Consider the following 15,671-nt stretch of genomic DNA (forward strand, 5'->3'; position numbering starts at 1 on the left):
TGCAAAAAGCAAACCTCAGTATAGTCTATCCTTGCCCCTTCCTTGAGTTCTCTGCCCTTTTTCTCATAAGTTTAAATACTAAGACCTCGGGGTGAGACTAGCTTTAAGTAAACATGAAGCTGTCTCTGAGCTGGCAGTTGTCTCCCCTAGCTTGGCTCGCTTCAGAGATCTCTGTGCGGTACGTGCCCAGGCTCCCTGACATCAGTCCAGACTCGTCCTCATAACACCTCGGCTTCTTTGCCGGTTCGGGTCAGTGTTGCAGCTCCAAGGCGTTGCTGGGGCACCAAGATGTGACAGGCACTTCCCTGACCCTCAGGGGGTGTTAGCAAGTGAGAAAATACTGGGGTCCAGAGCAATGGGTCTTTGTTCTACTTGGTTTAGAACATAGTGGATTTTAACAGAGGAGGAAAAATATCCAACAGCAGTGGCATTCCTCACCAATACCATAGAGAGGTTGCATTATTAATGCTGGACAGTGAACAAAACTATTGGATCTGTTCACCTGCCTTCAGAACCCGTTCTTCTCCATGTCCTCTAAGCAATTGGGTATGTTATTGCCAGACTGTCTCACAGCAGTAGCATCTCCAGGGGACCTGAACACCCCCTGCGCCCTGTGAGGTTTTTAAATCCCACATAAACACAACCACAAATGTGACTTTAATCTGCTGTGCAGGTGAAAAAATGGTATGGCCCACCTCTTGGGGCCAGAACAAGGAGATAGATGGAATCTGGGGAGATCTTACTTTTAATTTAATTGGCATGGTGGGGGCTGTGCATTTGCTGCTAAAGCTAGGTAAAAAAAGCCATTGAAGTCATTGTGCTCATATACCGGGGAATCTGATTTGAAGTCTCCTTAGGGTGATAATTATGCAAATTTAGAATTTAAATGTTGATTCAAGTCAGACTGTGTTGGCTGCCTAGGAAAAAAAAAATAACACTCTTTTCACTGCAGGACCTAGCAAGTCTGAAAAGAAAATGAAGCTAACAGTTAAGGGTGGAGCAGCAGTAGATCCTGATTCTGGTGAGTGATAACAATGGCTGTGCCTGCACCACACACAGTCTTCGGGATGTGTGATCATTTGCAAAATGTTTTTCTGTGAAAGGATAAAGGTTCCATAAAAGGAACATGAATTTTTAAACCAGTTTTTCTTGCTGTCAAAAGAAGGATATTAATTGACATCCAAAGCTGATTGCAGGATTTTCTAGTGAAACTTTTAAAAGGACCGCTTCAACTAAAGAGTACACATTGTTCAGCTTCAGGAGCATCTGTCAGTGGGGTAAATAAAGGTCCAGCTAGCAAATGCCACCAGTCTGGCATGAGCATCTGTCCCCAGACTCTTCAGGGGGCAGCTGATGCTGCTCTCCAGACCTGTGGTTCACAGACATTGTTCTGAGAACTCGTACTGCATCCAAGGCCAGCCTTTGGTTTCTCAGTCCATTTGCTAATGTGAACACCTGCAGAGCTGTATCTCTCTTGAGAATTCTTCTGGCCAGTCATGCAGTGTTGAATACTAGATTTTAGATGGTCCTTTGTCAAAAGTTACAATTCTGTTTTCCTCTAGTTAGGATTGAGGTTCACTCTAGTGTATCCAAAGGTGTGTGGTCACAATTTATTAGAAAGAAAGCACATTTCAAGTAGTTTTGAATGAGTACATTGGTCACAGTTTTTGCGGTATTTTTGTTAAGATTCACAGTACTTCATGAAACGTTTGGGTAAGTGCAAATGTAGGAAGGAGACCTAAAACGGTAACCTCCTCTGTGTTCTAATTTGTTTCTTCTCGTTAGGTTTGGAGGATTCTGCTCATGTTTTTGAAAAAGGTGGAAAAATTTTCAGTGCAACCCTGGGCCTAGTAGATATTGTGAAAGGAACAAATTCCTATTATAAACTGCAGCTGCTAGAGGATGACAGAGAGAACAGGTGAGTTTTGTTTTCTGTTTTGTTTTTTGTTTTTGTATTTCACTAGAAATACTTTTGTTCACTTTTTTCCAATAAATACTGGAGTTTTGGCATCTACACAAGCAAAGTAGAGTAAAATCAAACTAAACAAAACCCACAAAACAACCAAACAACAAATGAGGTCTCTGCTCTGTGTGGAGACATTTCTTTGTGGTGTTGACAAAATCTAAGTTGGGAGGCGAGTAAGTTTGTGGAATTCTTTCTGGTAGTCTTCATTCCCACATCCTGGGGTGAGCGAGACGTGTATTGTTGTTGTCTGGGTTAATTGGCTAACAGGAGGGCCACAGTGCTCTGTGACTGATGGCTGCCCTTGAAAGGACAGAAGCAGAATTTGGTGAAGATTCCTCTGTTCAGACATCAAGACTCCACATGTAAAGTTTGTGATGTTGGGAATCTTTCCCATATTCTCCAGCTTTCTCTTGTCTTCTAGTTGCAGAGCTGTAAGCTTGGGAAATAAAACCAGATTCTGGTTGTTCTGCCACAATGTAGTCCTGAAATGAGTGCCCTGAAGATGCACTGAAACGGTTAGGGAACAATCATATGTTTAGTTTTCCAGTCTCATCAGACACATAGCAGAGCTGTTTAGTGGTTGCGTTACTGAATAAATAAAGAAATGGTAGAGGGTTCTTTAAAGTGAAACTGCCTCCCTGAGCACATAAGGGATGCACAGAAATCAAAGGGCGCTAATGGCTGTCAGCAACAACCCTAGTTCGGCTCCGGATTTATCATATTTTACCACGTTCATAATAAGCTTTTGTTGCTGGCTCTTGTGTGGGGGGTTTGTAACTGGATCCGTGATTCAGTGCACGGAGGGATCTCAGTGCCTACATTTTGTGCCTGACAAATTGGAAAGCTTGATTGATTGTTATCGCTATAAATATTATGAAAGATCACCCAAGGTGGTGTCACTAATACAAACAAATACTTGAATTACTTGATTTCTCTAAAAATCTGAACGCTAGGACTTTGAGTCACAGGCTTAAAGATGTGTGGTGTTTGTTTTTTCAAATATATGACCCAAACAGTCTGGAGAGTTGTATGTGCAAAACATTAAGACTGAAGAGATATTATCCTCTCTATTCCTGCTGTGCACACATTTATTCTTAGGGCTGGAGGTCTGGTGTGTTAACACTGGGCATTTTTTTTACACCAGTCCTTGGACATACGCTCTGTGGTGGTTCTTCTATTGCTCTCCTGGAGTCACTGATAGGGAATGTCTTCCATAAAATTAATGGTATGCAAATAGATGATTCACATGCAGTCACATGATTGTTGCAGGATCAGTTGTATTTGGACTGAGATACAGAGGCAGAGTATCACATGTCTGTTCTTTTCTCATGTTTCACTTCTCTAGATACTGGGTGTTCAGATCTTGGGGTCGCGTAGGCACTGTAATTGGGAGTAACAAGCTGGAGCAGATGCCATCAAAAGAAGATGCTGTTGAACACTTCCTGAATTTGTATGAGGAAAAAACTGGCAATTCTTGGCATTCAAAGAACTTCACTAAATATCCAAAAAAATTCTACCCGCTGGAAATAGATTATGGACAGGTAACTCTAAAATGTCCCCATACCAGGCGGAGCACTGCTTAGCTGCTTTGCTATAGCTGTTCTGTTCTGCACTCGCTCTTGGATCACTTACACTTAACAAACCTGAGGAATGAAGTGCAGGTGCAACTATTGCATCTTCTCTGTGCTACAGGAGAGTGGTGCATCAATGAGTGTCATGCGTTAAAATAGATGTGTTGGGAAACTAAGTAGTTTTCCATCATCAGGTGTGAAGTCCCTTTAGTGCTCATTCCTGTTTACTCTGTAATTTTAAGGATGTTAATTTGAACTTAATTCAGCAGTCATTTCACAGGCGTCCTGTCTGAAAACACCATTTTCTTTTATTTAAAATAGATACTTCTCATCTGTCTTCTGCATCTGAAATCCTCCCAAATGCTGAAGCAACTGCTATGCAGCATTCTGCTCAGTGCACATATTGAGCAGGCTGAGAAAGAGAATTATTCGTTGTCAGTAAGATTTGGCTATTTAGACAGATAAGCTAAATAGGAATTATCTTCCTTCTGCCCAGTGCAAGTTTGTGTGTTTATTTAAAGGCATACCTGTAACTTAAACTATCTTCAGGTGAAATAGTAGAATGATACCAGAAGATACCAGAGAACATGCCTTCAAACCATTGCATTTTTCTGTGGCCAAATTACAGAATGTCATCTTTCAGTGTGAAGAACTTGACGCTTAGCTTTATTTCTGGAAATTTGAATATTGCAGCAGCAGAATGTCTGTTACACTGCAATGTACAGTGATATTCTGAAGCATCTGGCAGATGCTTTATTGGTGCAACACTATCCATGAAAGCATTTAGATGGTATTATGCCTAATTGATGAGTCCTGTACTCATCTATGACAGTTTTTTGTTAAAAAAACTTAGTGAAACTAGTTATTACATCTCTCTCTTGTCATAAAAGCAACGAAGTAAACAGTCATTTTTTCATATCAAGGTCTCTATGTAGCAGAAAGCTTGCTGAAAAAGTAATTAATACTGTTGCTTGAGGTGAGGCAGAGATGCAGAGTTCCTATTCCCTTAATTATACTTACATTTTACAGTGCCACCTCTTGAAATAACATCTGCCAAATTACTAAATAGGTGGCTTTTTAAACCCACTTAGTTCTAAAATGTCAGAGCAATGTCCCACGCGCCCCATGAACTTCAGGCTAGTCATAGTATGCATACACTAAATTGGTTTTGAGTTGTTACCATGGCAGCCAGCCTGTTACTTTTATCCTTTGTGATTTTGCTAATTCTGATACTATTTTTACCTCCCAGGATGAAGAAGCTGTCAGGAAACTGACAGTAGGTGCTGGGACGAAATCAAAACTTGCTAAGCCAATCCAAGACCTTATTAAGATGATCTTTGATGTGGAGAGCATGAAGAAAGCAATGGTGGAATTTGAGGTGACTGTACACATTTGTATTTATTGCTTCTTACCCTCCATCATACTTACACCGCCAGGCACAAGTTCTTTGCAATCCGGGGTGCATCATACTTCCCAGAAGTCAGTGTGAGTTTTAGATCAGCCTTAAAATAAGGGCAAGAGTCCGACCAGAATTCGCCAAGCACTGGCAGTAGTAACTTAGTTATGATAATGTGCAGTTTTTAAAACATGGGCGCGTTCTTTGTTCTTCAGTGGGGAGTATCTGTATCAGCGTCTTCAATTTAACAAGCCTATGAGGAACTCATCTGCCAGTCCTGGGATCAGTAATCATTCTATGTTTTGGGATTTTTTTCTGTCTGTTTTTTGTTGTGTTTTTTTTTTTTTCCCAGCGATATGTGCATTGTGACCACTGTTCACTGAATGCTCTTAAAATATTAACACATACAACCAATTCGCTGGTGATGTGAGGCTGGAGGTACTTCTGTTTTTTTGTGAGCGGTGAACCACATTTTGAAGGGGGGCAGCACTACCACTAATTAAGATAGCAAATGAGGACACAGCTGAGACTTGAGAAACACTGCCACTTGATACATGCACTAATGAAGTGCCTTGACAAAGTCCAGATTTAGTTTAGCCACCTTAGTTATCCTGCCCTAAGACTTCATATTTAAGCAGCTGTTGTTTGCTCTCTGTATCAGTATTTTGTGTATCTACTTTTGAGAACAGGCTTTGCACCATTTTGTACAGCTTATCTGAAAGCTTTCAGATGGCTTGTCCAATATTTTGTAGTACCTTGGGTTAATTGTGTTCTCCTGTATCTTCAGTGGTTCTTTACATCAGAGCCTTCTGAAATATTAATAATTCTTTGTAATTGTAACTAGCTAAAGACTCTGAACTGATCATCATCTGATGTAATTTGATTTTGCAGAACTGTGTTGAAACTATGTTAATTCACACCATCTGCAGATCTATAGGAGACCTAGGACTCCAGATGGGTCTGTCTTCCTATTAGATTTATGTTCCTGTACTGTTGCTGCTGAACGGCTGTTTTCCGTTAGAGGAAATAATGTTTTTCCTAGTTAGAGGTTTCTGTGCATCCTCCAAAAACGGCTTCTTGGTTCCTTTAATCAGCCTGATCTTAAGTATTTTGTTTTATCTAGGCACCCTCACTCTGCCAAAATTGTAGCAAATTCTTAGTCTTTCCGTTACACAACAATAGATTTATCTGATGCATTTCTCTTCCTGCTTCTAATTCAGCTTTCAAGAGTTTTACCTCACCAAGCATACAGGGGTTTATTACCATTATCTATGTCATTGCCTTACATGAAATGGCTAGTTAGAGGGCTGAGTCTACTCTGGTGCTGTGTTTTCTCTTGCTTGCGTGGAAGGCAAACATCTCCCTTGCCTCTGATGACCATCCTGGTGCACGCATCTGTGATGTGGAGCTAATTCTTCATGTTACCCTCAGTGCATCTGGCAGTAATTGCAACGCTGTTGTTTTAGACCCAACCCCTTGGCTGCTGTGCTCTTTTGATGCATCACATGGTGAAGCTTTGGATGCAGTGTAGCTTTATATTAGCTCTGCAGGGCTCTGCTCACCTACTGTGGCTCATAGGAGACACAGACTCCAGCCTTTTGGCTGTATATGGGCTCTGTAAGAGATGTATTACTCAATCGCATTGTTGGGGGATGTGTTAGTTTATAGGTGTTAGTGTTTATGTGTTCGTTTGTAGGTTTATATGACTTACGGTTAGTATAGGTGTCCACAGCTATTCTGCACGTCCAAGTTAAATGGCCCATTTTAATTTTACATGTCCTTCATGATTTTTTCAGCTAATAATTAGACAATACGGATGGATGGTACTCAACAGAAAAGTATTGGCCCCCAAAGTTTGGGAACTACAAATCTATTGCAAGTTATTTTTCATTAGGTTATTAATCTTGGCTTTGTGACTCTTGTGTCCCTAAACACAATCAGTTTTGAAGCCTGTCTTCTTTCTCACAGTCCATCTTGGCTTTTCACAGTATCTGGCTTTATGTATGTTTAGCTGCAGCTAAAGGTGAAAGTTATTCTAAGGCAAATATGGGGTGGAAATCTCTATACAAAATCACTTCAAGGCTTTCACACCAGGCTCTGTAGCTTGGAAGAGCCTTCTGAGGTCAGCTTGCAGAGAAGATCTGCATACAGATGGGTTTCGTAGCTCCATAGTGAATAAATAATGTGGAACTTCTGCAGAGTACATGATATACATGGTTTCATAGGTTCTTCTGTCCTTGAGCTGAATCTTAAACCCGTCAAGTAAAGGCTAGTTTGACCTGCAGTGTGTACAGTGAGTGCCATCAAGAGTCCAGAGGGTGCATGTATAAGCTCTGTAAAAGACTCCATTGGACTTGACTTTTGCCAAACATTTTTGCATTCAGATGGTCCTTAACTGTGCAAGGATTTAATGCAAATCTGAAACTCTCCCAAGATCCATCAATACGCAAACACATACATTAAATCGGTGGATAGATGCAGGCAACCAAGACACCACTTTTAACTTAGTTGATTATTTTTTTTTGTTCAGTTTTCATTAATAAATACAAAGCATCATATAACCTCTTTGCGTTTGACCCTTGATAATTGTAGGGTAAAGTTGGCAGAAGGTGTCTAAGTTGTACCTAGAGACAGAGATGGCCTTATGAACAAGACATATTTCACTCGGTTTGCTGCTTTGCCAGCCTGAAATGTACAGTTACTGAAGTGATTAAGGAATCAATCTGACACCAGGTCAATATTAAACTTCTGGCCAGGTGCTTAGTACCCTATTTTTGTGTTGTCCTAACATGGATGCTTAATTTCCTATTGCAGTATTCCTTTGTTTATAGGATGTCTTCTCAGTAGCGTGCGCTGTCCTTCTGACATCATTCCTCAATCCACAGAAATTAATACCAAGTCTGAAATGTTTCCGTTCTTTGTGTGGTCAGTCTTACCAGGTTGAAGAGATTAGTTCCCTAGAAACCAGAGAGGGAATGCTGCAATGGTTTCAATGTAGCGTAATCCTGTTCTCATCATTTAAATTCTTCATCAGATTGACCTGCAGAAGATGCCATTGGGAAAACTGAGCAAGCGACAAATCCAGAGCGCGTATTCCATCCTTAATGAGGTTCAGCATGTGAGCATGAACGAGATGTTGGAGCAAGAGGGGAATTTAGAAATTGTTCTGGGCTCAGAGTGGGGTGAATGCTGAGCTGTTTGTGTCTGTGCTCTCTCACTGGAGAAGAGGATGTGGCTTCCACAGGTAACTAGTTAATTCACTTCACTGTTGTACCAGTTTGGGTAGTGCTTGTATCTTTTACGCTTTTGTAGCACAAACTTCAGGTTAAGCCAGACATAAATGGCAGTTGAGCAAATGAAGCTGATGTCTTGATCTAGTAGTGAGCTGGTGTTTCCACTCCAGAGAAGTCTGATAGAGGATGACAGTAGAGGTTAAGTTGACACTGGAAACGGTCTGGCTTGATGGCATTACTGTATTTACACATCATGATCTGGACCATTCTGAGAATCACTGCATAGTATTACCCGAACAGCTTGCAAAAGTCTACCAGCATACCCCATTTTTTGTCACAGGCTCCTTGGCAAAGCATAGGGAGCTTTACTTTGAAGTAACAATTTACTTCAATTGTTAGAGTAAACCAGAACCTTGCCAAGGACATGCACCCCTTCCATATCTAGAAGCCTTTATTTTGCCTTCCAGAAGCATAATCCCTATTAAATTTTTCTCGTACCAGAAATTCTGTGTATTTCTGTGCAAGTACTGTGACTTATTAAATGCAAAACAATTAAATAGAATTGCCCTTTCTAGTTCTGAGTTTCAACATTAACGCTATTTGTATTGCTTCTGTATATTAGTCCTCAAGTATCTTGTGTGTGTCTATTGCTATGGAGACTTAATCTTACTCAGTAATTTTGTTTGGTGCTTATTGTCTTGTCTAGGCAGTTTCTGACAGTGGTTCAGAATCCCAGATCTTGGACCTCTCCAACCGCTTCTATACTCTGATTCCTCATGACTTTGGGATGAAGAAACCACCTCTCCTAAATAACTTGGAATACATTCAGGTATTGACTGGAAACAATACGTTGTTTGCAGGCAACAGGTCTGATATCAGACATCTAGGACACAGAATTTGTGAGGTTTTAAGACTTACTTTAACCTCATGCTTTCATGAGGTAAAGCTTGTTCAGAATTGTTTGTTTATGTGCGTATGTGTATGCATATACAAATAACTAAAGGTATTAGAAGATATATATGTTATATATTGTGTGTATATTCTAATATATTTATATTTATATTGAATTAAAAAAGCAGTGGTGTTAGATGGCAGTGTGTGGCCTGTGATTCATGTACGGTTTTATAATTTGGGTTATTCCAGAATTATTCTGAGTACATCAAAGGCACAGGTAAAGTAACCTCTTTAAATTCTTCAGGCTAAAGTGCAGATGTTGGACAACCTGCTTGATATTGAGGTTGCTTACAGCCTTCTCAGAGGTGGAAATGATGATGGCGATAAAGACCCGATTGACATCAACTATGAAAAACTTCGAACTGATATTAAGGTAAAGGAAATAAAAGGAAATGCGTGACTGTGAATACAAGCTGATATCCTGTTGGTTTGGAGTATAGAGAATTACCTAAACTGTAAGTGGACAGGTGTATTGGCGTGAGTTCAATGAAGGGCCACCGAGATTAAGGGACTGGGGCGTGTGTTGTACGAGGAGATGCTGAAAGAGCTGGGGCTTTTTAACCTGGAGAAAAGAAGGCTCAGGGGTTATTTTATCAATGTATATAAATGCCTGATATGGAAAGCAAGTAAAGAAGACAGAGACAGACTCTTTTCAGTGGTATCCAGTGACAAGAGGCAATGGGCACAAATTGAAATACAGAAAGTTGTATTTAAACAAAAGAAAAAGCTTTTGTTGTTGATGGTGTTTGGTTTGGGGTTTTTTGTTAGTTTGTTTACTGTGAGGGTGGTGAAACACTGGAAAAGTTTGCCCGGAGAGGCTGTGGAGGCTCCATTCTTGGAGGTGTTGAAAGCCTGACTGGGCTCAGCCCTTTGCAACCTCCTCCAGCTGACCCTGCTTTGAGCAGAGGAGTTGGAAATCACCTTAATTTCGGAGGCGTCTTCCGGTCTCAGACATTCTGTGACTGAGTGCTGTTTGTATACCTGTACATCTTCTCTAGCTGGGAATAAATTTCCACCTAAATGATAAAGGAGGCTAAAACTGGGGAGTTGCAGCATAGGGAGGATGTCATCATGTTATAAGAAGCCTGCTAGTTTGTATGCTAAAGAAACTTCCCTTGTTTGCCTCTTTGCAGGTTGTTGACAAAGATTCAGAAGAAGCCAAGATTATTAAACAATATGTGAAAAATACTCATGCTGCTACTCACAACGCATATGATCTCAAAGTCGTGGATGTAAGCTGGGCAATACTGGGGTTTAAGTTGGTGAAGATGGACTCTTCTAACTTGACTTGTTCACAGTTTCCTTTTATTTTTGAGTAGCTTATCTAGTTTCCTTTGTTGAAGGGATGGTTTGACAGACCAATTGCTATTTAATAGAACAGTGAAAGTCTAGGCAGAGATGAGTCTACGCTTACTGAGATGTCTTTGGGGGTGTGTTTTGATTTTAATTGGCCTCAAAAAGGAGGTGGAGGAGTAATCACCTTCTAAAACTGAGCCTTAGTTCATTGAATTATTTTTTCTGAAAACTATGGTCTCATGAAAATGCAGAAGGGAAGGCAGGGAAGTAATCAATAAGTGCTGTGTGATCACTGCTGCCTCTTTTGCTAGCATGACATAGCAAACTGCAAATACTAAAAACCATCCAGATCAATTTTCTCAACAGATTAGTGCATGTTTCAGGTTGGATGATTTTTTTCATTTGATTAGTTGCATGAAGGTAATGGTTTATTTGCTTGGTTGTTCTTTTTCTCCTATCCCTTTTTGAACTGAAGATCTTCAGGATTGAACGTGAAGGAGAGAGTCAGCGTTACAAGCCATTTAAGCAGCTTCATAATCGCCAGCTGCTGTGGCACGGTTCCCGCACCACCAACTTCGCTGGTATCCTCTCACAGGGTCTCCGGATAGCGCCCCCTGAAGCTCCTGTGGTATGTTAAACAGATAGCTTCTCTGGCTGCCTGCATCCCTCTGCCCAGAGATGGCCACTGTCAATGACAACCTAAATAGGAGAATTTGAGTGGGGGGGGCTCAGTGTTACCTCTCAACACGCAGGCAACGCTGTGAGTCCAGAGTGAGTTGCTGACTGGTGTCCGCAAGAGCTTGAGTTGCACCTTTGCTCTCCTGGGAGCCCAGCCAGGTGGATTCAATGCTGCCTTTGTGTTAATGACCCGATCTTTTTTATTCTTTTTTTTTTTTTTTCCTTCTTTTGCTGCTTGCAGACCGGCTACATGTTCGGGAAGGGCATCTATTTTGCAGACATGGTATCCAAGAGTGCCAACTACTGTCACACATCTCAGGCTGATCCCATAGGCTTAATACTACTGGGAGAAGTTGCTCTTGGAAATATGTAAGTAACTTATGAAGAGTATTTGCCAAACATGCTTAGTATTTCGTGGTAGAAGGTGATGCTAAAATTGCAAGTCTTTTATTCAGTGTGAAGAAAAAGCACTGTGTATTTCTTTAGAAACAAGTTTTCTTTCTTCTTAAAATGAGAGCTATTTGGTGGGACAAAAAAAAAATCAGTGTTGCATTAAAACTAGTAACTGAGACAAAGTAGGAAGACTGTTGCGTTACGGAAGAGTAGAATCTAAATTAATGTTATATTAACTGACTGTAAAGTGAAGCCTGAAAAAAAAAAAAAACCACAATGTTTTTCACTAAGATAGTTTAAGATGAACGTAAAATGCTATTGTGTGTTCTTTGTGCTGTCCAGGTATGAGCTAAAGAATGCTTCTCACATAACAAAATTGCCCAAGGGAAAACACAGTGTGAAAGGTAAGCATTAGTAGTTGTCATTGGTAATTTGTTATTGATGGCAAGCTCACCTTGTGGCTCTCTGCTTAGCGAAGAGAACTATAGTAATTTCATAGTTGTACTTCCTTTAAGAGTTTGCATAATGTTGCCCTATAGTTGCATCTGTGTACGTGTATACAGTGTTTCAAGATGGGAGTTATAATACACTTGGAATGTTAAGACTGAAGTTAATGTGTTGCCTGAAGTTCAGGAGGAAACTTTTCATTTCGTATTACACAACAGAAAATGTAAGGTGCGTTCTCCAACTTCTCAGTTGCTTTCATCATAGCAATACTATGTATTTTAGAAGAAAGATGGAAAGATGAGAGGTTTCATAGATCAGAAGAATAATTGTTTAGCCTTCAAAGTTCCTTAGAAGTTTGGAGAGAAGGGAAAATCTAAGAATAAAAGTTCAGATGGAACAGCTGTTCTCATTACATTTCTATCTGCAAGAAGTATCAGGATATTGCACTGAAAAAGAAGATAAGAGGGAAGACTTAGCTCTCTAATTCGAGCAAAAGAAATGGTAATCATGACTGTCTTCTGTACCGAGACGGGAGAGCGGAGAACAGTAACATGCAGTAATGAGTGGCTTTTCTTAAACTATTCATTTTGAGAGGCTTAAAAAATCAGTTCCCTAAAATAGAATAAAATGTGATTTAGCATCTTTTTCAATACATACTACTCACACTATTATGGATGTCAAATCAGGTTTGTATTGAAGAGTTTAAAGAGAATAAGAATTGGTTTGTTCTCTGAAAATGCTGCAATGTGCATATTTTCAGTAATGGACCTGGGACGTGAGAGCTATAAGTCTGGTCTGTTTTAGCTTTGATCATGCAGATTAGACAATTAACAGCCTAAAGTCTAAAATTCTCCCATTTAATGTAGCAGAGTACAAGTACCATAAGTATGGTGATGCTGAATTGAATAAACAGACTGTGTCACTTGTGTTCTTTTTGAGATACTTTAGCACTTGGTCAGCATTTGAAAATTATGTGAAGTAATATTTGGCTGGCTGAGTCATTTTCTTTACATGCAGAGTCTGTGTTTGCCTTCCAGATTTGTAACTAATGTTTTTTCCCTTTCTAGGCTTGGGCAAAACTGCACCTGATCCCACAGCCACTACCACCCTTGGTGGTGTAGAGGTACCCTTAGGGAATGGGATCTCAACGGGAATTAATGATACCTGTCTTCTGTATAATGAGTATCCTTTGCTATTATGTTGGCTGCACACTGTGTTTGAGTGTGGCTGAGTTTAGCAGGACCTTGCTAATGTCGGTCAGGAGTTTTGGCACAGTGTGTTTTGTTTCTTTTAGAATTGCTTTGGAGTACTCTCAGACAATTTAGAGTCTCTTCTCTAAGGGAGATGATTTCACAGTTGTCACACTTAAATTGTCATTCTGCACAAAAGGAAACGATACACATAGCAAATAGCTGTTGTCCCAACAGGACTCAATACCTGAGGGCATTGGAGTGGCCACGTGACAGTGCCCAGTAGTGCCTTGCCCAGAGATGTGCCAGGACAAGGGGAGGGGAATGCAACCTTGTGGTTGTTTCACATCACTCCGGTCTGGTTTCTTCCTTGTGGTGCTGTGGCTGGCCAGCTTGACCAGGAGGGAGGTGGGGGAGCCAGCACTGTGGCTTGATGGAGTCTCTCATCACACAGCTTCTCTTGTGTTCACCAGACCCTTTGCAAATATTGAGGTAAACCTCAGGTGCCCATCGGAGATGTAGCAATTAAGGCTCTTTCTAGGCAGAAGTGCCCCCAAATGAATGCGTGCTCAACATTCACAAGAGGTCATAAGAATAAGTGATGTCTGAGGTCCCAGATGAATCTCTTCACTGCCAGTGAAGCAGGTAACCCATTAATACAACCTCTGGGTTGTGTAGAAACTGTCTTCTCTTTCAGTAAGCTGTTTTCCTCTTACAAGCAGTCTTGGCAACAGAACTCATGGCAATACTGGTTTTATCTTGAGTTTTTTTAAATATAGCATCTGTCTTGGTCAGATGATAAAATATAATACAGTTAATAATAGCTAATTGAGGTAACATGATGTGCATTCATTTTGTTTTACGCTGTGTTTAATAGGGATACTTTTAATCTAAAATCAGGATTAGAGGTAAATTTGAGGCCTGAAGCATTGAGAAACAAATAGGCGAGCTGTGACTGTCTTCTGAAAAAATAAAATGGTGCGGTCATAGAATGTGCAAGCACTGCCAACCATTGTAGAGCTCTTTTATGTGATTCCAGTTTGGGTTTTTTAGTGGGAAATTAAGAGGATATTAACGACTTTGTGTTGGAAGGTAGCAATAGAACTACAATTATAATTGTAGATGCCAGGTCTGTAACTGCAGAGCTCATCTAGGCGACATCGGTCCACTGTTTAGATAGCAAGAGAGATGTGTGTTATAGCTGTGGCTGACAAAATTTAATCTTCAAGAGCTACAGCCCCGTATCTAAGTCAGTTCACCTGCCTTGATTAATTCTCCATATGAGTTGCGTGTTTCTAACTATTGTATAAAACATTTTCAGATTCAAACAAAATTCAAATGTAAAGATTTGTGGTTTGGGCTGTTACAACTGCTTACACAGGCATCTGTGTGCTAACTTAAGTTTGAAGGTGAAATTTGACTGTTTTGAGGGGTTTTCTGGGTTACTAATATCAACTACTGCAATTATTCCTTAACATTCTTCCCAGATATATTGTGTATGATGTTGCTCAGGTAAATCTGAAGTACCTGCTGAAACTGAAATTCAACTATAAGACATCACTCTGGTGAACAGTATTTAGAAGCCCTGTTAGAGTTATACTGTAGTTACACTATAGCGTTGACTTCTGACATGCTTATGCATTGACTTCTCTTACCAAGATATCAAGAGCTAAACTGCAGAAGAGGTTACTAAATCCTATTTAGTACAACACTTAGTGAAAGTTTTATATACCTGTGTGGCAACACATGGACCTGAATTCTGATGAGAACGAGTACCTGGTTTTGTTTTATACCACTTCTAATTTGGGGGCTTTCAAGTGTTTCTTTTAATCGACCAAACTGACGAAAAAAAAAAAAAAATCAAGCTTGTGTTTTTAGCCAAACAGAGCTGGGCAACAGCAGGAGAAGGAAACTTGAGGATGTTTGCGTTATTTGCTCTGTTAAGGTTTCCTCTTGTTTAAGAAACCCTTTTTTCAGTTTTCAATTGAATAAATGATAAATGTGCATTTATTTTGAGGTAAAAAAATAAAAGCTAATTTCATACTAACAGCTTTATGTTTCAAAACTTCCAAATTGTTTCGAGTTTGAGTCACGATTTAAATGTATTTGGTAGAATGTTCTTAAACATGATGTCTCTCTCTGAAGATCAAATGCCACATATTGAAATCTGTAGTCACGTTTCAGGAAGTCACGGTGAAATGAAAATTTGGACTTTCCACTGAGACTTGATCTGTCAACAGTTGGTGTGGTAAACATGGAAAATGAACTTGTGGCTGTTTGAATTTAGTATTAGCCCCAATAAACCTCCTTTAAATATCTACCTTCAACGTGATGTAAGTTCGTTGTTGTAGACTCAAGTCCTAACAAAGCCATAAGTTGAGTTTGGGCTCAAGCTTCGCTCGCTCATCATGACCTGGAGCGAGGTCTATTGCCACTCTATGGGTAGTCTTGAATTCCCTGTCTTGAAAAGTCAATATAAACTAGTAATTTCAATGTTTAGTGATGTTTGTTACTTCTCACTTTCAGTAATTCATCGAGCAATATGGG

The 15,671-nt window shown here is 40.1% G+C and overlaps 1 protein-coding gene across 1 annotated transcript in view; it reads left to right on the forward strand.

Annotated features, from left to right (window-relative positions):
* Positions 1-15,456, forward strand: part of PARP1 (poly (ADP-ribose) polymerase 1) — a 29,534-nt gene extending 14,078 nt beyond the window's left edge. Inside the window, exons 10-22 of the mRNA XM_009894277.1 lie at positions 953-1,021; positions 1,786-1,918; positions 3,312-3,507; positions 4,787-4,915; positions 7,968-8,051; positions 8,873-8,995; positions 9,365-9,493; positions 10,254-10,352; positions 10,892-11,044; positions 11,336-11,463; positions 11,830-11,891; positions 13,002-13,116; positions 14,612-15,456. Coding sequence (XP_009892579.1) covers positions 953-1,021; positions 1,786-1,918; positions 3,312-3,507; positions 4,787-4,915; positions 7,968-8,051; positions 8,873-8,995; positions 9,365-9,493; positions 10,254-10,352; positions 10,892-11,044; positions 11,336-11,463; positions 11,830-11,891; positions 13,002-13,116; positions 14,612-14,693 — 1,502 coding nt within the window. The 3' untranslated portion in view covers positions 14,694-15,456. The remainder of the gene's footprint in view (positions 1-952; positions 1,022-1,785; positions 1,919-3,311; positions 3,508-4,786; positions 4,916-7,967; positions 8,052-8,872; positions 8,996-9,364; positions 9,494-10,253; positions 10,353-10,891; positions 11,045-11,335; positions 11,464-11,829; positions 11,892-13,001; positions 13,117-14,611) is intronic.
* Positions 15,457-15,671: the final 215 nt, after the last annotated feature.

This window comes from Charadrius vociferus, unplaced genomic scaffold (assembly GCF_000708025.1).
Source record: "Charadrius vociferus isolate BGI_N301 unplaced genomic scaffold, ASM70802v2 scaffold261, whole genome shotgun sequence".
Lineage (NCBI taxonomy): Eukaryota > Metazoa > Chordata > Aves > Charadriiformes > Charadriidae > Charadrius > Charadrius vociferus.